An 18,969-nucleotide genomic window follows, 5' to 3' on the forward strand; every position below is an offset into this window, starting at 1 on the left:
TCCAGATGACGCAACTTTGTACTACATTAAAGAAATTCTATCACGCAATTTCACTTACGGACATCCTTCTTCAAGAACACGATGACAGCCATAGCACAATCATAGCAATTGTTACAGATAACCAGTTGAGAAGTTCAGGATCCATTGCTCTGGAATCTTGCGCTCAAGGCAAAAGTGTCGTCGCAATTAGGAAAATGCAACACCCTCCATCGGGCCATGCAAAGCCTGCTTTTCTTGTGCATTTGCAGGAACAATCTTAGAAACAGGTTACGACCATTGGGAAATGCGTTCCAATGCGTCAGTAGCTGTCATCGTCCAGGATTCTTGGAAGAAGATGAAAACATTAAACCAACGTGCCTGGGAAAATAATTCGTTTTATTGCAAGAATAACAGAATTCACACATGAGTACAATGTTACAATATAATGATTCAAGCGGTACAATTAATCCACGTGATGTAAAACCTCCGTGCCTGCACAACTTCGAGAAAATACACCTGTTGCTCTGTAACGAACATCATGGCATGGAGGAACGGGCCAGGTCGGGTTGGTTTGTTCTTCGGTGCTTCCGGTGATGGCCGCAGCTCAAAACGAAGAAAGAAATGGATTGCCATTATGGCGTATTTTCCGACTTGTCCACAAACCTCTATGAAAGAGGCAGAAAGACAACACACACAGTCTTTGGCAACGGTGCACTTTGTACAAATAGAAAATGTCTTGTAAATAAGGTTATGGCCTTGGGGGATGGATAAGGATGGTAGTAAGGTAGGAGTCCTTGACTCAAAAGTGTGGAATGGTCTCCCTGGCTCGGGTAGTGGCAGTACAAACACTAGATATATTTAAATTGGAAACAGATGGGTACCCAGATGAGAAGCATTGGAAATAGAACATGTGAACATTGGCAGGACTAGTCGGTAGCTTGGGTATGGATGCGTGATTGTATACCTGCGTCACGACTGTGATGTACCTGTGAGAGGGCTTCATTAAAAGGTCAAGGTGTCATCTGTTTGTTCAGTCCTCACCCTACAACCCTCAATGCCCCTCCCTTCACCTACCAAGACATCCTAGTAATGACACTGCCCCCCCCACCCACCCTCATCCATGAAATAAAGTAAATAAATGGATACATTGAATCAATGTGGTATTGGCAAAGCACACGCATGATGGGTCAGATGACCTCCTCTTGTGCCCAAGTTCATTGGGCCTTTTCAAGTGTGACCAATAACAAGGCACCGATAACATGACCTTTTCAAGTGTGATCGGGTACTCGGACTACATTCAATTACATCGCAGGCATAAGCTTTTATTATAATTACTTTACAAGTATTGTCGAAGGCTTATGGAGTGGCCTTGTTCGTATTATATGCCACACAGAGAATACAAGGACAGGACACACACAAACATGTGTATCATGATCACAAAAACATACTTGAAAGCACAGACCAACCACCAGTTAAACTGAACAAACATCAGCAACAATCAAAACTCCAACAAGAGCGTGTGCTGAGCTAGCAATTCCAGAGATATCAAAGCCAAGGTTGGAGTTTGAAGTGTAAATACTGCAGAAACTATAACAGCACTCAATAGAGTGCATCCCTCCGCCAGGCTGAACACTTTACGTTTTGCATCCCACTGATATGGTCCGGATGTAGATCCGGCCTAACCAAAATCAAATCAATTCGTTCTTGTCACACACCCAACCTGTCCACCCAGTTTCGTCCGAATCCATCCATAACTTTTTGAGATGTCCTGCTCACAGACAAACAGGGGTGAAAACATAACCTCTGTCCACCTTCGGTGGTGGGGGTAATAAACCATCCAGATGGATACGGGAGCCGAAGGGAACTGCTGGTAAAGAAAGACGAATCGTGACTGTCAATGCTCTCACCTTCAATAACTCTGAGGGAGAGACTCCTTGTGGGACACTCTCTCCACTGTGCTTCAAGTGCTCGGCAATCAGGCGTAGCAGTTCCGTCTCCCTGTGCGGCACACGAGCGTCCAGAGACAGATCCAAATAAGGCCCGAGACGGATCAGGTTTACGATCAACAGGCGGTCACAATCAATCGACGAGTGACTTCAAAAACAGTGCAAAATATTTGATTCGGCGAAACACACCATAACACAACAGGCGAAACACAAACACATCATGGTTGTAAAGTCACATCAAATGCAAGGTGATGGTTTCCAAATAATGGGGAGCATCCACAATCATCACCGAGATGTTTGGATAGCTAATGATTCCACAAACATCATCCAGACATGTTTGGAGAGTTCATCCAGCAACATCACCTGGACATGTTTGGATCGTTCATCCACCAACATCACCCAGACATGTTTGGACAGTTCATCCACCAACATCACCTGGACATGTTTGGATCGTTCATCCACCAACATCACCCAGACATGTTTGGACAGTTCATCCACCAACATCACCTGGACATGTTTGGATCGTTCATCCACCAACATCACCCAGACATGTTTGGACAGTTCATCCACCAACATCACCTGGACATGTTTGGATCGTTCATCCACCAACATCACCCGGACATGTTTGGACAGTTCATCCACCAACATCACCTGGACATGTTTGGATCGTTTATCCACAAACATCACCCAGACATGTTTGGACAGTTCATCCACCAACATCACCTGGACATGTTTGGATCGTTTATCCACAAACATCACCCAGACATGTCTCCAGTTAGAACTATAGGATACGAGTTATATTCTCATATACGACAGTTGGTAACAGGTCCTACTACAGTAGCCTGCAAAGCATTACTACAGGAAAGGAATGCTATTTTTGCCTCGGGCCTGTCAGATCATTCCAAAGTTTAGGGCCAGAATAACGAATATTAGGCCAAAATAACAGCTCTTTGCTTTATCAAGATGAATACAAGACATTGATCTGGGGGTATACTGGTGAATATCATAATTACCCAGAAGGACACTCTTCAACGTCACGATGTTGCCAGATATGCCTCCACCCACATTACTACATCATGATACATACTTGTACTAAGTTTGATTTAATACCTGAACCCAGATTCAAAATATTAAATAATTCTGACTGCCAGACCATGCGTCCGATCAGGTTGAAATTTAGAAAATATATTCCCCATGACAACTCGATCATAATTGTGACGTTTCACGTTGATTGATGAAGCGGTTCAAGAGAAAGAATTTTAAAGTTTTTCGTTCAATCCAATATGGCTGCCAGACCATGTGACCTATTAATTATTCATGAACAGTCTTGTATCCCTAAGGCTTGGGGAACATGTGGGTGCAGTTTCCCCTTGATATGTCAAGTCGTTCTGGAGAAGATTTTTAAAGTATTGTTGTGGATTCTCGCCACTCCGGCGTGCGGACGGCCGCCTTTATCCCGATTGCGGCCGCGCGCACTCACCGAACGTGGCAATCCAGTCGCAGCTTTTCGGATCTACGCCGAAACCCAGCTATGGGTGTTGTTAACCACACCATAGATCAGCCAACTCCTCTGTCCACGCGCTACAGGGTTGATCGCCGAATTGTCGATGTACCTAATTATTCACGCAGACAGAAATGCCGGGGATCTACACCTCAACGGAGCCTGCACGAAAACGAGCCGCTTAAAGCAGCTCGTTCCATTTGCGATTGCCAAGCGGTTTTATATCGCCAAGCCCCATCGGACCAGATGTACGTTTTATCGGCTATTAATCAGCCAGCTACTTATTCTGAACGCAATTACGGCAGTCAATGGAGGAAGGGACGCAACGAGCAGGTGAATATTCAAACAATAGGGAACATTTATTTCCAATGCACAAATGCAAGCAAGGCAATGAATGGGGGTAGGGGACAAGACACAAGCAAGAAAACCTACAGCCGTTATCTATTTACCATGCACATGCACTTTGTCAGTTCACTACTTAGTAGACAAGGCGCCACAGACTTTCATGCAAAAACCCCAAGAAAGAAAGAAAGAAAGAAAGAAAGAAAGAAAGAAAGAAAAGCACCGGGCTCGTAAGCCTTTATGATTGCTCGGAGCCGGGGCTCCGAGAGCAGGAGCCTTTATGATTGCTCGGAGCAGGGGCTCCGAGAGGACGTGAAGGTTACCTTTGTCGCCCTTGAGGCGACTCGATGGTCTTTTTGGCAGCGACCCTCCGTATGTCTCGGTTGTCCAAGCGGCAGCTGTTGTAACGGTGGCTTGGTTGGTCCTGGGCCTAGCAGCGCGGCCTGATCGATCGGGCCTGGCCGACGACGCTTCGGAGGAGCGAACGGGCCTTGCTCTCTTTGAGTTGATGCTCTTTAAGAGCCTGTTCACTCCTCAGCGTCGCTCGGACCGTTATGTAGCTGGCTGGCGACTTCTCTCCGGCTGCAACTCGACCAACTCCGACCACCTCTGGCGCTCTCCACACCGACTCCTCTGAACTGGACTCCACACTCCACCGGACTCCAAACTCCACTGCAGGCTCGACTCTCTGGACTGTAACGGCCCAGCCCAACTCAACTCTCGGCGTTTCAGGCGGGCCTTTTATCGGGTTTGGGGGGGGGGGCGCTTGGTCTTTCACCTTCGACCCTTCAGCTCTTCAAACTTGGCACACCCCCGGCTGGCTCCGCCCCTTTTGTCGTTTTGATCCGTTTTGCAAGTCATGTGCGGACGTGTTTGAGATCACTCTCCCAACGCGGCCGTGTTTGGAAACACCCTGCCGCTGCAAGGATGCCATCGTGTTCGCCTGTGGAGATGTTGGTTGTTGGGGATGTTGTTGCTGGTGAAAAGATGGCGGCACCGTTGAGATGATGGTGAAGAGATGTTGTTTGTGGAGATGATGTTGTTTGTGCAGATGATGGTGAAGACTTGTTGTTGTTTGTGGAGATGATGGTGAGGAGATGTTGTTTGTTTTAAAATAAAGATAGAAAAAGAATAACGGCTAACTCAAAGATGCACAGCCCGGTACACGAATAATTCCCGTTAGACATTGGTGGGGAAATCTAACCTGGAACACACACTTATCGACATAACTGATCTTCGGGGAACCTGAATGGTGTTCTGTGAATTTCCACAACCGTAACAGTAGTATTCTTCAAAAAATTATAGTTGCCAAACCATGTGACCGATGATGTCATAGGTGGAGAACTTTTTGTTCCTCATGGATAGGCGATCACACCAATAAAGTTTTGCCTCGATCTGTTCAGCAGTTTCTGGGAAGAAGATTTTTGAAGGTTTTCATCTTAAAGGAAATATGGCTGACGAACCACATGGCTGATGATGTCATCACTTTTTTTCTACCATACAATTTTGCCGGAGGTGACCCTCAAAAATTTTCATACTGATCAGATAAAGCGTTTGACGTATGCAATTATGACGTCATCACAAAGCCACCTATTGATGATGACATCATCAAAAACATCACACTTATTCCGCATGGGGAGTACTTCATATGTGCCAAGTTTCAATTTTTATCATGGAGCAGTATCGGAGATACAGAGGTCCAAAGTTTTTCCTTTTTTCCAACATAGCTGCCATACCACGTGACCTATGATGTCATAATTGTCATTAAAACATTCTATACGAGTAGTCAGACCTATGGTGAAAATTTTGTGTCAACCGGACGAGCAGTTGCAGAGAAAAGATAAAATTAGCATGGACAAACGTACGTACAGACGGACAACCCAAAAACATAATGCCTCCAGTGACTTCGTCAGCAGAGGCATAAAAATGAACAGGTTACATTAAATGAGAAGGGAACCATCTATTCACACATTTATACATAAAAATACCTTGTTGATAAAGTTTGAGATCAATCTATTTTAGTTATCCCACATATTATTCGTCCCCATTGGACTTAATCCGAAACAGGGGCTCACGTACTTGGTCTCGATTTTCGTGTGCGTGCATGTGTCCGCAACCATCTCTCGGACATGTATGGACCGATTTTATTCGCACTTGGCAAAAAGACAACACATGATGGTGTACATGAGCACATCATAATTTTGCGATGGCCGACTGGCAGCCATTTCAGTTGTTTAAAATAAATTTTAAAAACCCCGGTGTTGAACACGTCCTCAACCATTTCTCTGACATGCATTTTCCAATGTTGTTCAAACTTGGCACACAGAAAAGGAATGATTGCTTACCTATGCACCTCTTTTGTTTTTTGATCAGATCCAACATGGCCAACTGGCGGAAATTTTAGTTTAAAAAAACAAACTGGTGTCGAATACGTCTTCAACCATTTCTCGAACATGCATTTACCGATCTCGTTCAAACTTGGCACACAGATAATGAATGATGGTTTCATGTGCACAGCCTTTTGTTTCGAGATCAGATCCAAGATGGCTGACTGGTGGCAATTTCAGCTGCAAAACAACCTGATTTTGAACACGCCCTCAACCATTTCTCGGATATGCATTTGCCGATGTTGTTCAAACGTGGCGTACAGATAATGAAAGCACAGCACATGATGGCATACATTTGCACCTAACTTTATTTTGCGATCTGATCAAAGATGGCTGACTGGTAGACTGGCGGCCGTTTTAGTTGGAAATAAATATGGGCTAGCCCTTGAACTCTGTACACCAACATTCCGAAAACAACGGGGACAATGACATTTTGTCTTATTTCCTTGTTTGAATAAGTTTTTTTTTTCTGGAAAACAAATAATTTATCAAGATTCGATTGAAATGCATTACCCCATACAAACGTATAATAAGATAAATAAGAAATTGAAATGGAACAGTGTAACAGTCAAGAGTACATTTTGAGGGAGAAAGCACTTCAGTCTTGAAATTATACCAATACCTTTGGAAACCTTTTCAAGTTCGAGAATATGAAATTTCTATGATAATTGACTATCAATATAAACTGAGAAATTTAGTCCCTTCAATTTGTGGTTTTCTTTCATTATTCACCAGGAGCTTAACTTGGTCTAAATCTGAACCATTTCCTTTTTTACTAAAAATTATATAATTGCACTTTTTTGCATCACCAGATCGTCTATTTGCTCGAAACTATTCAGACATTTGTAAAAGATTTTCATTGATAACAGTATTTAATGAGTCTAGGTTATCATCACTATACAAAACATTTGTCGTCACTGTATAATAGAAAATAAAATGAACTTACAGATGTAGGAATGTCATTAATATACAATATTAACAATCATAGATCCAGAGAGCGAACCTTGAGGAATCCACAGGTAATCTTCAATTCAGATTAAGAAGATTGATAATTTGTGCATTGGATGCAGCTATCTCACTAACTTGAAAACCAATCATAAGCTTCCCCCTTCCCCCCCCCCCCCAAATCCCATAATAATACAATTTTCACATCATCATTTTGTGATTAATGGAATCAAAAGCTTTAGATAAATCAATGAAAACCCCAATAGCATAACTTTTGTTGTTTTTATCGATATCGATAATTTTGTTGGTGAGGTCAATCAGACTCATACATGTAGAGTGGTGTTTTCGGAATCCATATTGATTCTTATATAGAGAAGTTTGTGTTTCTCTCGATATTTAAACAATCTTGCACACATAATTCGTTCAAACAATTTTGAAAACACAGAAAAGAGAAAGTTGGTCTATAATTTTCCCTCTTTTCACCAGTTGCTGGTGTATAGCCCCAGACAGTTCTCACCAACAAGTCCATGACATGAAGACAGCCAATCAATCTCCCAAGAGCCACCCAGAGATCCCCCACATCCAGGATGGTGTCCCCCCGTCTTCATGAAATCAGGGCCACAATAGAGAAAGAGACAGAGACAAGAGGGAAAGGGCCGGTGCGTTGAGGACCGATTGGTACTCTGACCATGATTGTGCTGCCCTGACGAATCCGGGCAGCAGGGAAGAATGGGGAAGATTTGGCCCCCGACTTGCATTGGAGGGTACAACCACCATAAAGAGGCGTCCCCGGTAGATGCTTCCCTACAGTTTTAAACACTGGTGTAACTCTTGCTATTTGTAATTTCTCGAAGAATATTCCTTTGTTCAAAGACAAATTACAAACACGACACATTGGCCCAGCAAGTTGTTTCATCACAGATTTTATCACCCTCGGGCTAAATCTGTCCAAGTCAGGGGCTTTGTTGTTTTTAAAAGAATTAACATCACAAATTTACACCTCTGTTGTTGGGTATAAATACAATGAATTTGAGTTAAGGGCATAAAGATAACAGTCAAAATCAACCTGACTAGGTGGAATCTTGTTAATTAATGATGGACGTATTCCAATGAAGAAATCACTAAATTCATCAGCTATTTGTTGTGTATTATTCGTCATGATCCCATTCCAATTCATTCTAATTTTAGTCATCTTTTCTTTTCTTATTTATCAGAATATTTATTCGAGACCAGGTTGACTTAATATTTCAGTTTTACTTTGCGTGTTAATGCATTGGGTTTATTTCGAAACTTTTTCTATTCCGATTCATTAAATGGCGTTGGTTTTTGCAAAAATACTTCATAAAGTCTACTTTTATATCTTATTGATTGTAATAACCCATCGGTCATCCAGGATATTAACTTCTTCTTTCTATCTACAACATTAGAAAGTGGAAAAAAATCTTATACAAGACACACAATTTAGATTCCAATAAGCCATATGCTTCATTGGAGTCTTCCAATAAGAGAATATCACCCCAATTACTATTTCCCAAATCATTCTGTAAAAGAGTAATACATTCCAGATCAATTGTTCGATCAAAATTATCTTTTTCTCAATTAGGTGTAATTTTACTATGCAGAGATGTTACTTGAAATACAGGTAGATGGTCAGTAACAATAAAATAAGCCATTAGTAGTAAATAAATCACATTGGTTTGTTGTGATATTATCAATCAAGGTGACTGTTGTACCTGCAATGCGTGTTGGACTAATAATCAAGGGGACCAACAAAAATTACGAAATGAAGTATTCACAAAATACCGAGTTAAAATTGTTTTGTATCACATTTAAGAAATTCAAAATTAAAATTCCCTCATGATGAAAACGTTTATATTTTCGATAGATATGCCAACCAATTATGTATCCAAGACATCAATAAAGTTTTCAGAATTTACATCCGAAGCTTAATATATTACACCAACAATATTATGTTTTTGCCATCATCTTGAGAAATCTCAACAAATAACGGTTCACATAAATTTTCATTCAATGTTAAATTATCACGTTCAACATCTAAAAATATATTTTGAATGTACCTAGCAATGCCACCTCCACTCTTTTCATACAAGAATGAATAACCTGTAAAATATGAAAGCCACGCGTTTTCTTTAAGCCACGTTTCAGAAAAGCCTATGACATCAAATTTAAAATTCAACAAATTACAATAATCAAAAATACCATCAAAAATTTTCAGAATACTCCTGGAATTAAAATGTACACAAGAAAACTTGGAGTCAAGGGTGTCATTACAAAAACGATCTGAAAATATGTCTCGAGAATAATACTGTCACTCATCAACATTATCAACGAAAAACATTCTACCTGGATATCCTTAATTATTAAATCCTTCATTTCCAGCAAAATCAGAATGATTATCAAATGGTTTGAATCGCAAATTTTCGAATAGGTCAACATTTATACCATGATCAGATTGCACATCTGGGACAGTTGCATTAATGTAATATGAATGAAGTTGATGAAGTGGTAAAATGTTTTGAACCCTTACCTTCCCTGCACTTTTGACGAGCACGTGCCCACATGAACATGCAGGGTAAGCCGGAGGTGGCCAATGCCTCAGATTTTCTCTCCTCTCTCCCACTTATCTACCCTTCCGCAAAATGATCCTGATGGTGCCTGTTATATGTTAGCTCAAGTAAGTGTGTGTCAGCAAGATCGAATCAATGTTAGTTCTGTTCTTTGTCACTTTGCTGCATTAATGTGTCTGTATGTCTTTGGCCATACCACATGGATACTGTATGCATTTGCTGTGTGAATACCCTTGTGAATAAACCCCTTGTCTTCACTGTGCCACATGCTTTTCCTCACACTTCCTTTTTCAATATCATTCCAGTCATGAAGGAAAAATATATCATGGCTGTTATGAAAAAAAAAAAAGGTTTTTGTTTGCTTTGGAATGCAACTCAGTTGGGAAATGTATGGGATCTCCAAAGTGGGGAACATGTTGGATTCCCAAGTCCTTTGAAAACTTTCCCCTATATGTCTTTCCCAAGTGGAAGTCAACTGCTGCTTTTGGTTGTTCCCACTGGTCTCAATGCAGTCATCATGACTGACAATGTCAAGATATTTTTGTTTGTTTGTTTTCCAGCAGTTGAGTGAGTCATCAATCTCTTCTGGTCTCCAACTATTCAACAAAAGTAAGACCTCAGTCAGAAATAATGATTACAAGGAAGCATGCGTGGTTTTTGTCAAGTGCAAAGTCAGATGGAGAGAAGCAATTCCAAAGAAATGCATCTCAGGTAATGTTTGTGTGTATTTTATTAAAATGGGATGACTGTGACATATGACACCTCACATTGCAAAGTCTCTGCAGATAATACATCACCCTGCAGTGACAAAGCATCATGACAGTGCCTTACCATCCATTTTCGATCAAATGCTCGAGTAAACCCCGGATCCTTTGCTGTCCGAAAACAAAGTCTTTTATAAGCGGGAGGTGGGCTGCCTTGATGCGAGTCTCTCCCATCTCCACCATGTGCTCCAGGGCCATTTTGATGACCTAATGGTTTTGGAAACAAAAAGCCTATGGTTCACTTGCTTCCCTTGTTCTTTCAAACTCAGACACAGATTGCAATTTATTTGTTTGTTAAATGCAAACAGATAAGGTTTCCGACAGCAATCGAGGAAAACTGTTCAACATAAACAACAATCTCCACTGTTGAAAGTTTGCTTTAAGCAAATAACTTTTTTACAACTCCCTCATCCAGTTGACAAATCGAGTGTTCCGAACCAGACAAAGCTGATATTGTTCGCCAATACGAGCTGAGCATTTTCATTCTCCGACCAACAATTTCAACAGGAATTCAATAGCAAGCCAGATTCTAACATTTACATTTTGGCCCAGGCATTCATGGCCAAGTAATGTGTTCTTCTTCTTCTTCTTCGTTCATATGCAGCACAAGGCTGTGGGGCAGCATCATTGGCTGAGGATGCGGCTGTGCAATGCCTCTGCTGGTTCGGGCAGGAATTTGTAATTTATTCAAGGTGCCGGCAATAGCTCACTGACTCTTCGTGGAGGACATGATGGGATCTTTAACATTAAATAACAAATGCTGGCAGATGGGACACCCGTTTAAAGTACATCCGAGGGACGGCACAGACATTGATTAATCGCCCTACCTCTGAAACACTAGGATAACAGTTTATAGCTGGGCCGAGATTCAAACCGAGACCAGACAGCTTCGAGGTGAGTGTGCGTACCTCTAAGCCACCCTGTCAGCCAAAGTAATGTAATAATTAAAAAAAAATTCTTAATGAAATGGAGATTACAATTTTTCTTTACATTGTGAGCAAATGTACAATTTCCCCGAGTCCATTTAACTCTTTTAATTTCAATTAAAGATTGAGGTTCATGTAAGAGCAGGACATGAGCCGATACTGGGGCAGAAGTGTGGCAACAATTGGACTTAACAAGTAAGGGAATGAACAGAGAGAGACACAGAGAGAGAGAGAGACACACAGAGAGAGACACAGAGAGAGACAGAGACAGAGACAGAGACAGAGACAGAGACAGAGACAGAGACAGAGACAGAGACAGAGACAGAGAGACAGAGACAGAGACAGAGACAGAGAGAGAGAGAGAGAGAGAGAGAGAGAGAGAGAGAGAGAGAGAGAGAGAGAGAGAGAGAGAGAGAGAGAGAGACAGAGAGACAGAGAGACAGAGAGAGACAGAGAGAGACAGAGACAGAGACAGAGACAGAGACAGAGACAGAGACAGAGACAGAGACAGAGACAGAGACAGAGACAGAGAGACAGAGACAGAGAGACAGAGACAGAGAGACAGAGACAGAGAGACAGAGACAGAGACAGAGACAGAGACAGAGACAGAGACAGAGACAGAGACAGAGACAGAGACAGAGACAGAGACAGAGACAGAGACAGAGAGAGAGAGAGAGAGAGAGAGAGAGAGAGAGAGAGAGAGAGAGAGAGAGAGAGAGAGAGAGAGAGAGAGAGACTGACTTTGACTTTTATTACAAAAGTACAAAAATTGATTGCCTCACATGTGGAGGCTCACACAATTGCACAAATTCAAAAATTGATTGCCTCACTTGAAGAGGCTCACACAGTTGCACACAATTTTCATAAACAAACAACAAGAAAATTTAGACAGAGGGTATACAGTAACTAACTAATAAGTAAATTTTAACTGACCCTCAGATACTTTACAGAAGGCATTGATTACACACCACTGGGTCTCAAACACCTGTTCCTGAGAGCAACACCAGAACTCCAGTTTGATTCTTGAAACACAAAGGGCTTTAAACACCTCTAAGCTATCTGTTGTATATAAATCATTACAGATTTTTGATTTTCTTGTTTTATATATAGCAACCTTAGCTTGTGAAAGGAAAAAATGAATTAGGATTGCTGTTGGGGATTGAAGGGCATACTCAGGCCAAAAATAAAGGTTGGAAAATCAAAATGACTCGAGAGACATGCCAAAAGCATCTTCAGGAAAACAAATAAAGGGGTTAAACGGTTACAGCATTTCTACGCGTGATGCAGTGTTTCGGTTTGTCCACAGAGAAGGGACATTGCTGACTTTTTGTTTGTGAAAAACGGTGAATTAGAGAATTTGTTGGCAACACCCAATGTGCGATTCTCCCTTGGAGATCTCCAACCCATTTTGGTACAAGCTGTCTATAGTACCAATTCCAAATCGGATAAAGGGGAGGGGTTTTTGGTAAGACTGTGACCCATCTACAGGATACGGGGGAGGACAAAGAGGGAAAAAGGATTTTTAGGCATTGTATGTTCAGGGTTTTTCGATTATTCCCAGAAAGGGATCGAGATCGGCCAAAACCAATAGGTTCTGGACTAGTAGAGCCAGATAGATAAAGGTTTGGGAAAGGTGGGGAAAAGTCAGAGGTGGGTATGGGAGGGGTTTTTTTTTCCAAACTTTTTGTGAGGCACAGTAGGTTTGTAGTACCGATTTTAGCACGCTGTCCACTTTGCGACATGATCTAATGCCAACCTCTGATGCAAGAGCAGTGGCACTTTGCCACCTATCATTGGTGACATTCTTCAAGTGGCACACTTTCGTTATTGCATTGTTTATGAACTGCTGAATGAAAGCATTTTCCCCTTCATTGCCTTCAAATAAACCGTTGTGAAACAGTGGCTCGTTGAAGAACATGGGTTCAGTGTAGGTCGAGGGGTCACGATGGCAGCCGAAAGCTTGCCATGCATTGAGTAGGCTTCGGTGAAAAGCAGGTAACCCAGATAAATCCATCTTGATTGAGTCCATCAAGAACAACTCTTGTGCAAAGTTCAATTTTCCAGCTTGTCGGAAGATGCAACTGGTGAGCTGTCTCCAGACCAATCAGGGTTCATACAAGAAGCGCCATGCTGTTCACAGCCAGAAAGCCATGATGCGGCACTTGACATTCACGAGTCCTTGGCCACCTTCAGCCACTGGTAAGTTCAGGATTTCCAGTCGCAGCCAATGCTTTCCAGACCAGAAGAAACGAGTGATGCATTTCTCTATGTTGTCCACGATGTCTGCAGGTGGCTGTAGGGCAAGAACCTTGTACCATAACGTTGAGGTGACCAGACTGTTGATGACTAGTACCCTGCCTTGGTAGGACAGTTGGCAGAGTAAACTCTTCCATTTCAGTAAAATTAGTTCCATGCGTGCCAACAAACCTTCCCAGTTTTGCCTCACAAAATCGCCCGGACCAAGAAACACTCCCAAGAATTTGATCCCGTCACTTTTCCAAGAAATATTGCCAGGGAGACAAGGAGGGAGAGGGAAAGGGGGGGGGGTGGATAAGGGATAGGTAGAGGGTTGGAGCCACAGTGCTTCTGTTTTAGCCCAATTTATTCTGGCTGATGATGCTTCACTAAAGAGATCCAAGGTACTCGTTATCTTAACAATGTCTTCTGCATGATTTATGCAGACACAGATGTCATCTGCATAGACGATGCTTTTTAAGGGATTAGTTCCCATCGTGACACCAGATAAGGATTTACGAAGGGTGTTTAAGAAGGGTTCAAGAGAAAGAGTATACAATATTCCTGAAAGAGGGCAGCCCTGCCTTACCCCTGTCCCAACCCCAAAAGGGGGTACAAGTTCATTGTTTATCTTTAACAAGGCCATTATGTTTGAATAACATAACTGTCTACGTGATAGAAAGAGGGGGCCAAAACCAAAAGATTTTAAAACTTCAAAAAGGTATGTGTGAGAAACACAGTCAAATGCTTTCTCCTGGTCCAAGAAGACCAGGCCACAACTTCCATGATTTATCTCACAAATATCAATTACATCTCGAATAACAGAGATACTATCCTGGATATTATGCCTGGGGCCACAGTAGGTTTGGTCCATATGTATAATATCCTTTAGCAGAGGTGAAATACATAAGGCCAAAGCTTTTGAGAGGATTTTATAGTCTGTACATAGCAGGGACACTGGCCTCCACTGTGAGATGAGCAAGGGATTCCCTTTTTTAGGAATCAAAGTAACCACAGCTCTTCTGCAACTTAGTGGGAGTTCATTCTTCTCCAGGCTCTCTCGGAAGACCAGAAGCAATTCAGGTCCAATCAGGTCCCAGAATTTTTTGAAGAACTCTGCTGGTAGACCATCCAGCCCAGGTGATTTCCCTCCATTCAGGCTCTTAAGGGAAACAAAGTTCCTCGAGTGTGAGTGGTGATTCTAAATCCAACTTTTGCTTGGGGGATAGAACACTGATACCATCCGCCAATTGAGAAACCAGTTCTAAATCAACATCTTTTGCCTGGTAAAGTTTAGAAAAGAAAAGTTTTGCGTCGTTCTTAATTTCTACCGGGTTAGTAGTGACCGAGTTACCAGGACGTTTTAAAGCAGTGATTAAGAAATGAGGCGATTTTGATTCAAAATAAAAAAACCGGGTCGGGTTATCAAAGAGATGAAGGTGTTGAAAGCGTAATCTCGTTAACGCTCCTTGGGTATGGTTGGTGATTATACTATTGAGAAGAGACCTTTTCTCATGCAGTCTTGGTTTTTGTTGGGGGGCAGGGTGGGTTTTTGGTTGCTTTGAATTTGTAGAATTTCTTTCTCCGGTTCCGCTTTTATTCTGCGTTCTACTTGTGTATTTAAGGAGTAGAAATGTTGACAGAAATTTCGAATTTGGACCTTTGTATTGTCCCACCATAACCGCTGGTCTTTAAATTGGGGCTTAGCACCTACTAAATTGGACCATACACTTTGAAAGGCACTATTAAAAGAGGGGTTGTCTAATATGGAGATGTTAAGTTTCCAAAAAGAGTGGCGATTTGGAGACGACCCTATTCGGTAGCACATGGTGATAAGGTGATGGTCCGAGACCACATGATGGAGAAATTCTCGTGGTCGGTGAGAGGTTAATAAGGGGTGAGCTTATGTAAAATCTATCCAGCCACGCAAGGGCCACCTGATTGTTGGCAACTTTACTCCAAGTAAACTGATGGGTGCTTGGATTTTGTATCCTTGAAGACTAAAATCCCTTATTATGTCAGACAGCAGTCTGGCTGATCCGGGGTGAGGCTCTGCACCATTCCGATCACGTGTGGGCTGAAGGGTGCAATTGAAATCACCTCCCATTACGATACACTTTTGCAAATCTAATTTCCTCATGCAGAGTCATAACCTTTTGAAGAAGCTTCGGCGGTCTGTGCCCTTTGAAGGAGCAGACATTTCTTAAAGTAAATTCGATGTTATTGTCAACAAAATCCAGGGAAGCAAGGTAACCTGGGATTATTTCCTGAAATGAAAGTTGTAGAGGGCAGAAGTGCGGACTAAGCAGAAAGGCAACTCCTGCTGTGCGAGAGTTGGAATCACTAAAATAGCCGGTCTTTTTCATCATTCTATTCCAAACACTGTGCGATGCTGGAGTAGAGTGGGTTTCTTGTAAAAAGACTACATCTAATTTCTGTTGTTTTATGAGGTTGACTACTTGGAGCATCCTCGACTGGCTTACTCCACCATTTATGTTTAGGCTGCCAAAGATCGCCACAGTGATGAATAGGTGGCAAGCAAAGAAGTGCACGCAGGTCATCATTTCATTTCCATTTTAGCTTTAACAATGTGCTTTTTAAGCCCACTGCACTGTGGTTCGGTGAAATGGTAATCATTAGGTCGACGAATGACATTTTTTGTTCTTTCAATAAAACCATGTAAGTCAGAAAAATATTCCTTTATATCTACATGTCTTTTCCTGAAAGTATGATTTAGGAATTTAAGGATTTGCGATGGTGAGACATTAGGAGTACTGTTTGTACGGAATTCTTCGATGTCATCTAGTTCTCCTTCTGACATGTCAGAAGCACTCTCTGGAAAATTTTCAATTTCTAATTCACAAACCGTGTTTATACCCTGTAGTATACAGGTATCAGGTTGTTCTGTTTTCGACGTGGAGGGGAGGGGTGAGGAAGACTCTGATTCCACCTTGAGTAATGTAGAAGGGGGGAGGGGGAGATGGAGTGAGGAGAGGGTGGTAGTATCAGCGTCTGCCTCAGGTTTTTCAGGATGCAGTTTTTCAGAGCTTTGTCACAACACTCAGGTATGACTTCAGGGGTATTGGATGGAGTAATTTCCACCATTGAGGAGTCGTTGGTGGTTAACTCGTGGAACGATTGGGGGGTTCTGGAGACAGTTTTTAATTCTTTTTCGGTAAGATCATTACATGGTTCAATTTCCTTATCAGAAGTAGGGATCTTGACTGTGGTTTTCATAATTTTCTCTGGGAGTAAATCCCCATTCACCTTGATCGACCAACAGGGGGTCCATTTCATCATTTGAGAGTGACTCATACCCTTTTTTCATTGACACTATGTCACACAAGCCCAGAGTTGTTTCACTCACAGCCAAAACCACTTTTTTCGCTTTATGTGGTTTAAGTTCGTTCTTATCCGTTTTTCTTTTCCTTAATAAGGGAATAGTTGTAAACCCATCCCAAACACTTGAGGTACTGTCCTCTGTGTCCTTCGGGTCTGATATTCCGTTCTCTGAGACTGTAACAGGGTCACAGGTGCTAACATGTGGGGCCGTATTAGACAGAACAATAGTATCCTCGGCTGTTGGGGATGCAGTTTTCGGGCAGAAACGTTTTAAATGGCCGAAACCATTGAAGTTAAAACATTTCAGTGTTTCCGTCGACGCGTCCACCTGGTACTCGTGTCCATCTATATGAAATTTAAAGACCACATTAAGCACTTTATCGACGTTAGACGAGGGAAGCACAATGTACGCCTGTCGCCTGAAAGACATCACGTGTCTCGCCTGCTCGTTCCGGCATCGCAAAGGTAACACTGTAATATGAGAGACTACAGTCCCGAATCGAGATAATTCTTTTACCAGTGCTTCATTCCGGATGAATGGTGGGACATTACTGAGTACAATTTTGGTACTAGTTGTGGAGAGAGAAGAGGCTAAGATGAAATAAGCATTTTCAGTTGTTATTCCAGTCGAGACGATGTCATGTACTAATTAATCGTCCGATATAAAAACAACTACTCGTTTATTCATGCGAGAGGCTGCGCAGACTTTTTCAAACCCAACCTTATTACCAATGGCAGTAACAATACAATGTCATCAACACTGACCTCGTTAGGAGGAACGAACACGACACCATTTTTCCTCATCAAGGCCTCATAGGCCGCGTAGCGGGAACGTATCGACATTCTTTGATTTCAAAGAACGGAAGGGGAGGGGTTGAGGGAGGGAATGAGGGGAAAGGTCATATGACCGCACAGACGTGCGTTTCGCCGAAACAAAAGGCACACCTGTAATACAGGTAAACAGGAACGCACTCGATAACGAAGTAGGCTACCGGCTCGAAGCTTACCTATACCAAAAGCTGTGGGCTCTCTGTCTCTCTCTCGTCCCAAAGAAGAAAAGGGGAAAGGTAAGGGAACGAAAAATATAAACACAAAACCGTTATGAACAACGAGGGGAAAAAGGGTGGGGTGAGTAACAAACTCAAACAGGGTAGATGAGGATGGGTGGGGGGTGGGGGGAGGGGGAGGGGGAAAGGAGGGGAAGGCGAGTCGAGAAGAAGGGGGTGGGAGCGGAAATCGGAGGGGGGAGAGGAAAAAGACGATGAGAATATTAAACGACAGGGGAGAGAATAACACTGGACTCACAACACCGAGCAGGAGCCTACGGCGGCCATGACACCGTGCCCAGAAACCAAACCACCAGCAGGGGGAGGGGGAGAGAGAAAGAGAGAGAGAGAGAGAGAGAGAGAGAGAGAGAGAGAGAGAGAGAGAGAGAGAGAGAGAGAGAGAGAGAGGAGAGGAGGAAGCGCATCAACCTGAAAGCAAGGGGGATGGGTTAAGTCGGGTTCATGGGGTAAAAAAAGAAGAAAGATTGTGGAAAAAGATTGGGATTGACGGGATGCTGGTGCAGCACTTGCTTGAAGTCCTGGATGGAAGAGTGAGATTGAACAGTCTCTGGAAAGCAGTTCCACAAATGGGAGAAAAGAGGAACAGAAGAGTTGAAGTGTGCAGTCAGCCTGGATTTTGGGATTTCAACAATGAGTAGGTTACTGGAACGATGTGTGCATCCTTGAGTTGCTGGAGAGGGTTGAGAGAGTAGAGGGAGTTGGACGAGAGGAGAGGTGGTAAAAGACAAGACAGACCACTGACTAACTTCCAATTGCATTCCATGTTTTGAAGCCATTCCTGTTTCCTTCCAGAATCCATTCGTCATTTTAAAATCATGCCCAGAGAAACATGACATTTTGCTTTATCCAAAAGAATGTTAACAAGTTCGAATTGCGAACATACCCCGTGCAAGCTCAATTGTGAGCTTTGGATGAAACAAAACAAGTTCGAATTGTGAACATACGCC

At 42.5% G+C, this 18,969-nt stretch overlaps 1 protein-coding gene across 2 annotated transcripts in view; it reads right to left on the reverse strand.

Annotated features, from left to right (window-relative positions):
• Window positions 1-354: 354 nt before the first annotated feature.
• Window positions 355-18,969, reverse strand: part of KNTC1 (kinetochore associated 1) — a 185,212-nt gene continuing 166,597 nt past the window's right edge. Inside the window, exons 62-64 of one of the 2 annotated variants that reach the window (XM_085852910.1) lie at window positions 10,520-10,659; window positions 1,887-1,977; window positions 355-644 (exon numbers count right to left, since the gene is read on the reverse strand). In XM_085852910.1, the coding sequence (XP_085709036.1) occupies window positions 612-644; window positions 1,887-1,977; window positions 10,520-10,659 (264 nt within the window). In that variant the 3' untranslated portion in view covers window positions 355-611. The remainder of the gene's footprint in view (window positions 645-1,886; window positions 1,978-10,519; window positions 10,660-18,969) is intronic. The other variant, XM_085852909.1, reaches the window with a different exon arrangement.

This window comes from Eptatretus burgeri, chromosome 13 (genome assembly GCF_056783735.1).
Source record: "Eptatretus burgeri isolate ZD-2024b chromosome 13, Ebu_testis_v1, whole genome shotgun sequence".
NCBI classification, from domain to species: Eukaryota; Metazoa; Chordata; class Myxini; order Myxiniformes; family Myxinidae; genus Eptatretus; species Eptatretus burgeri.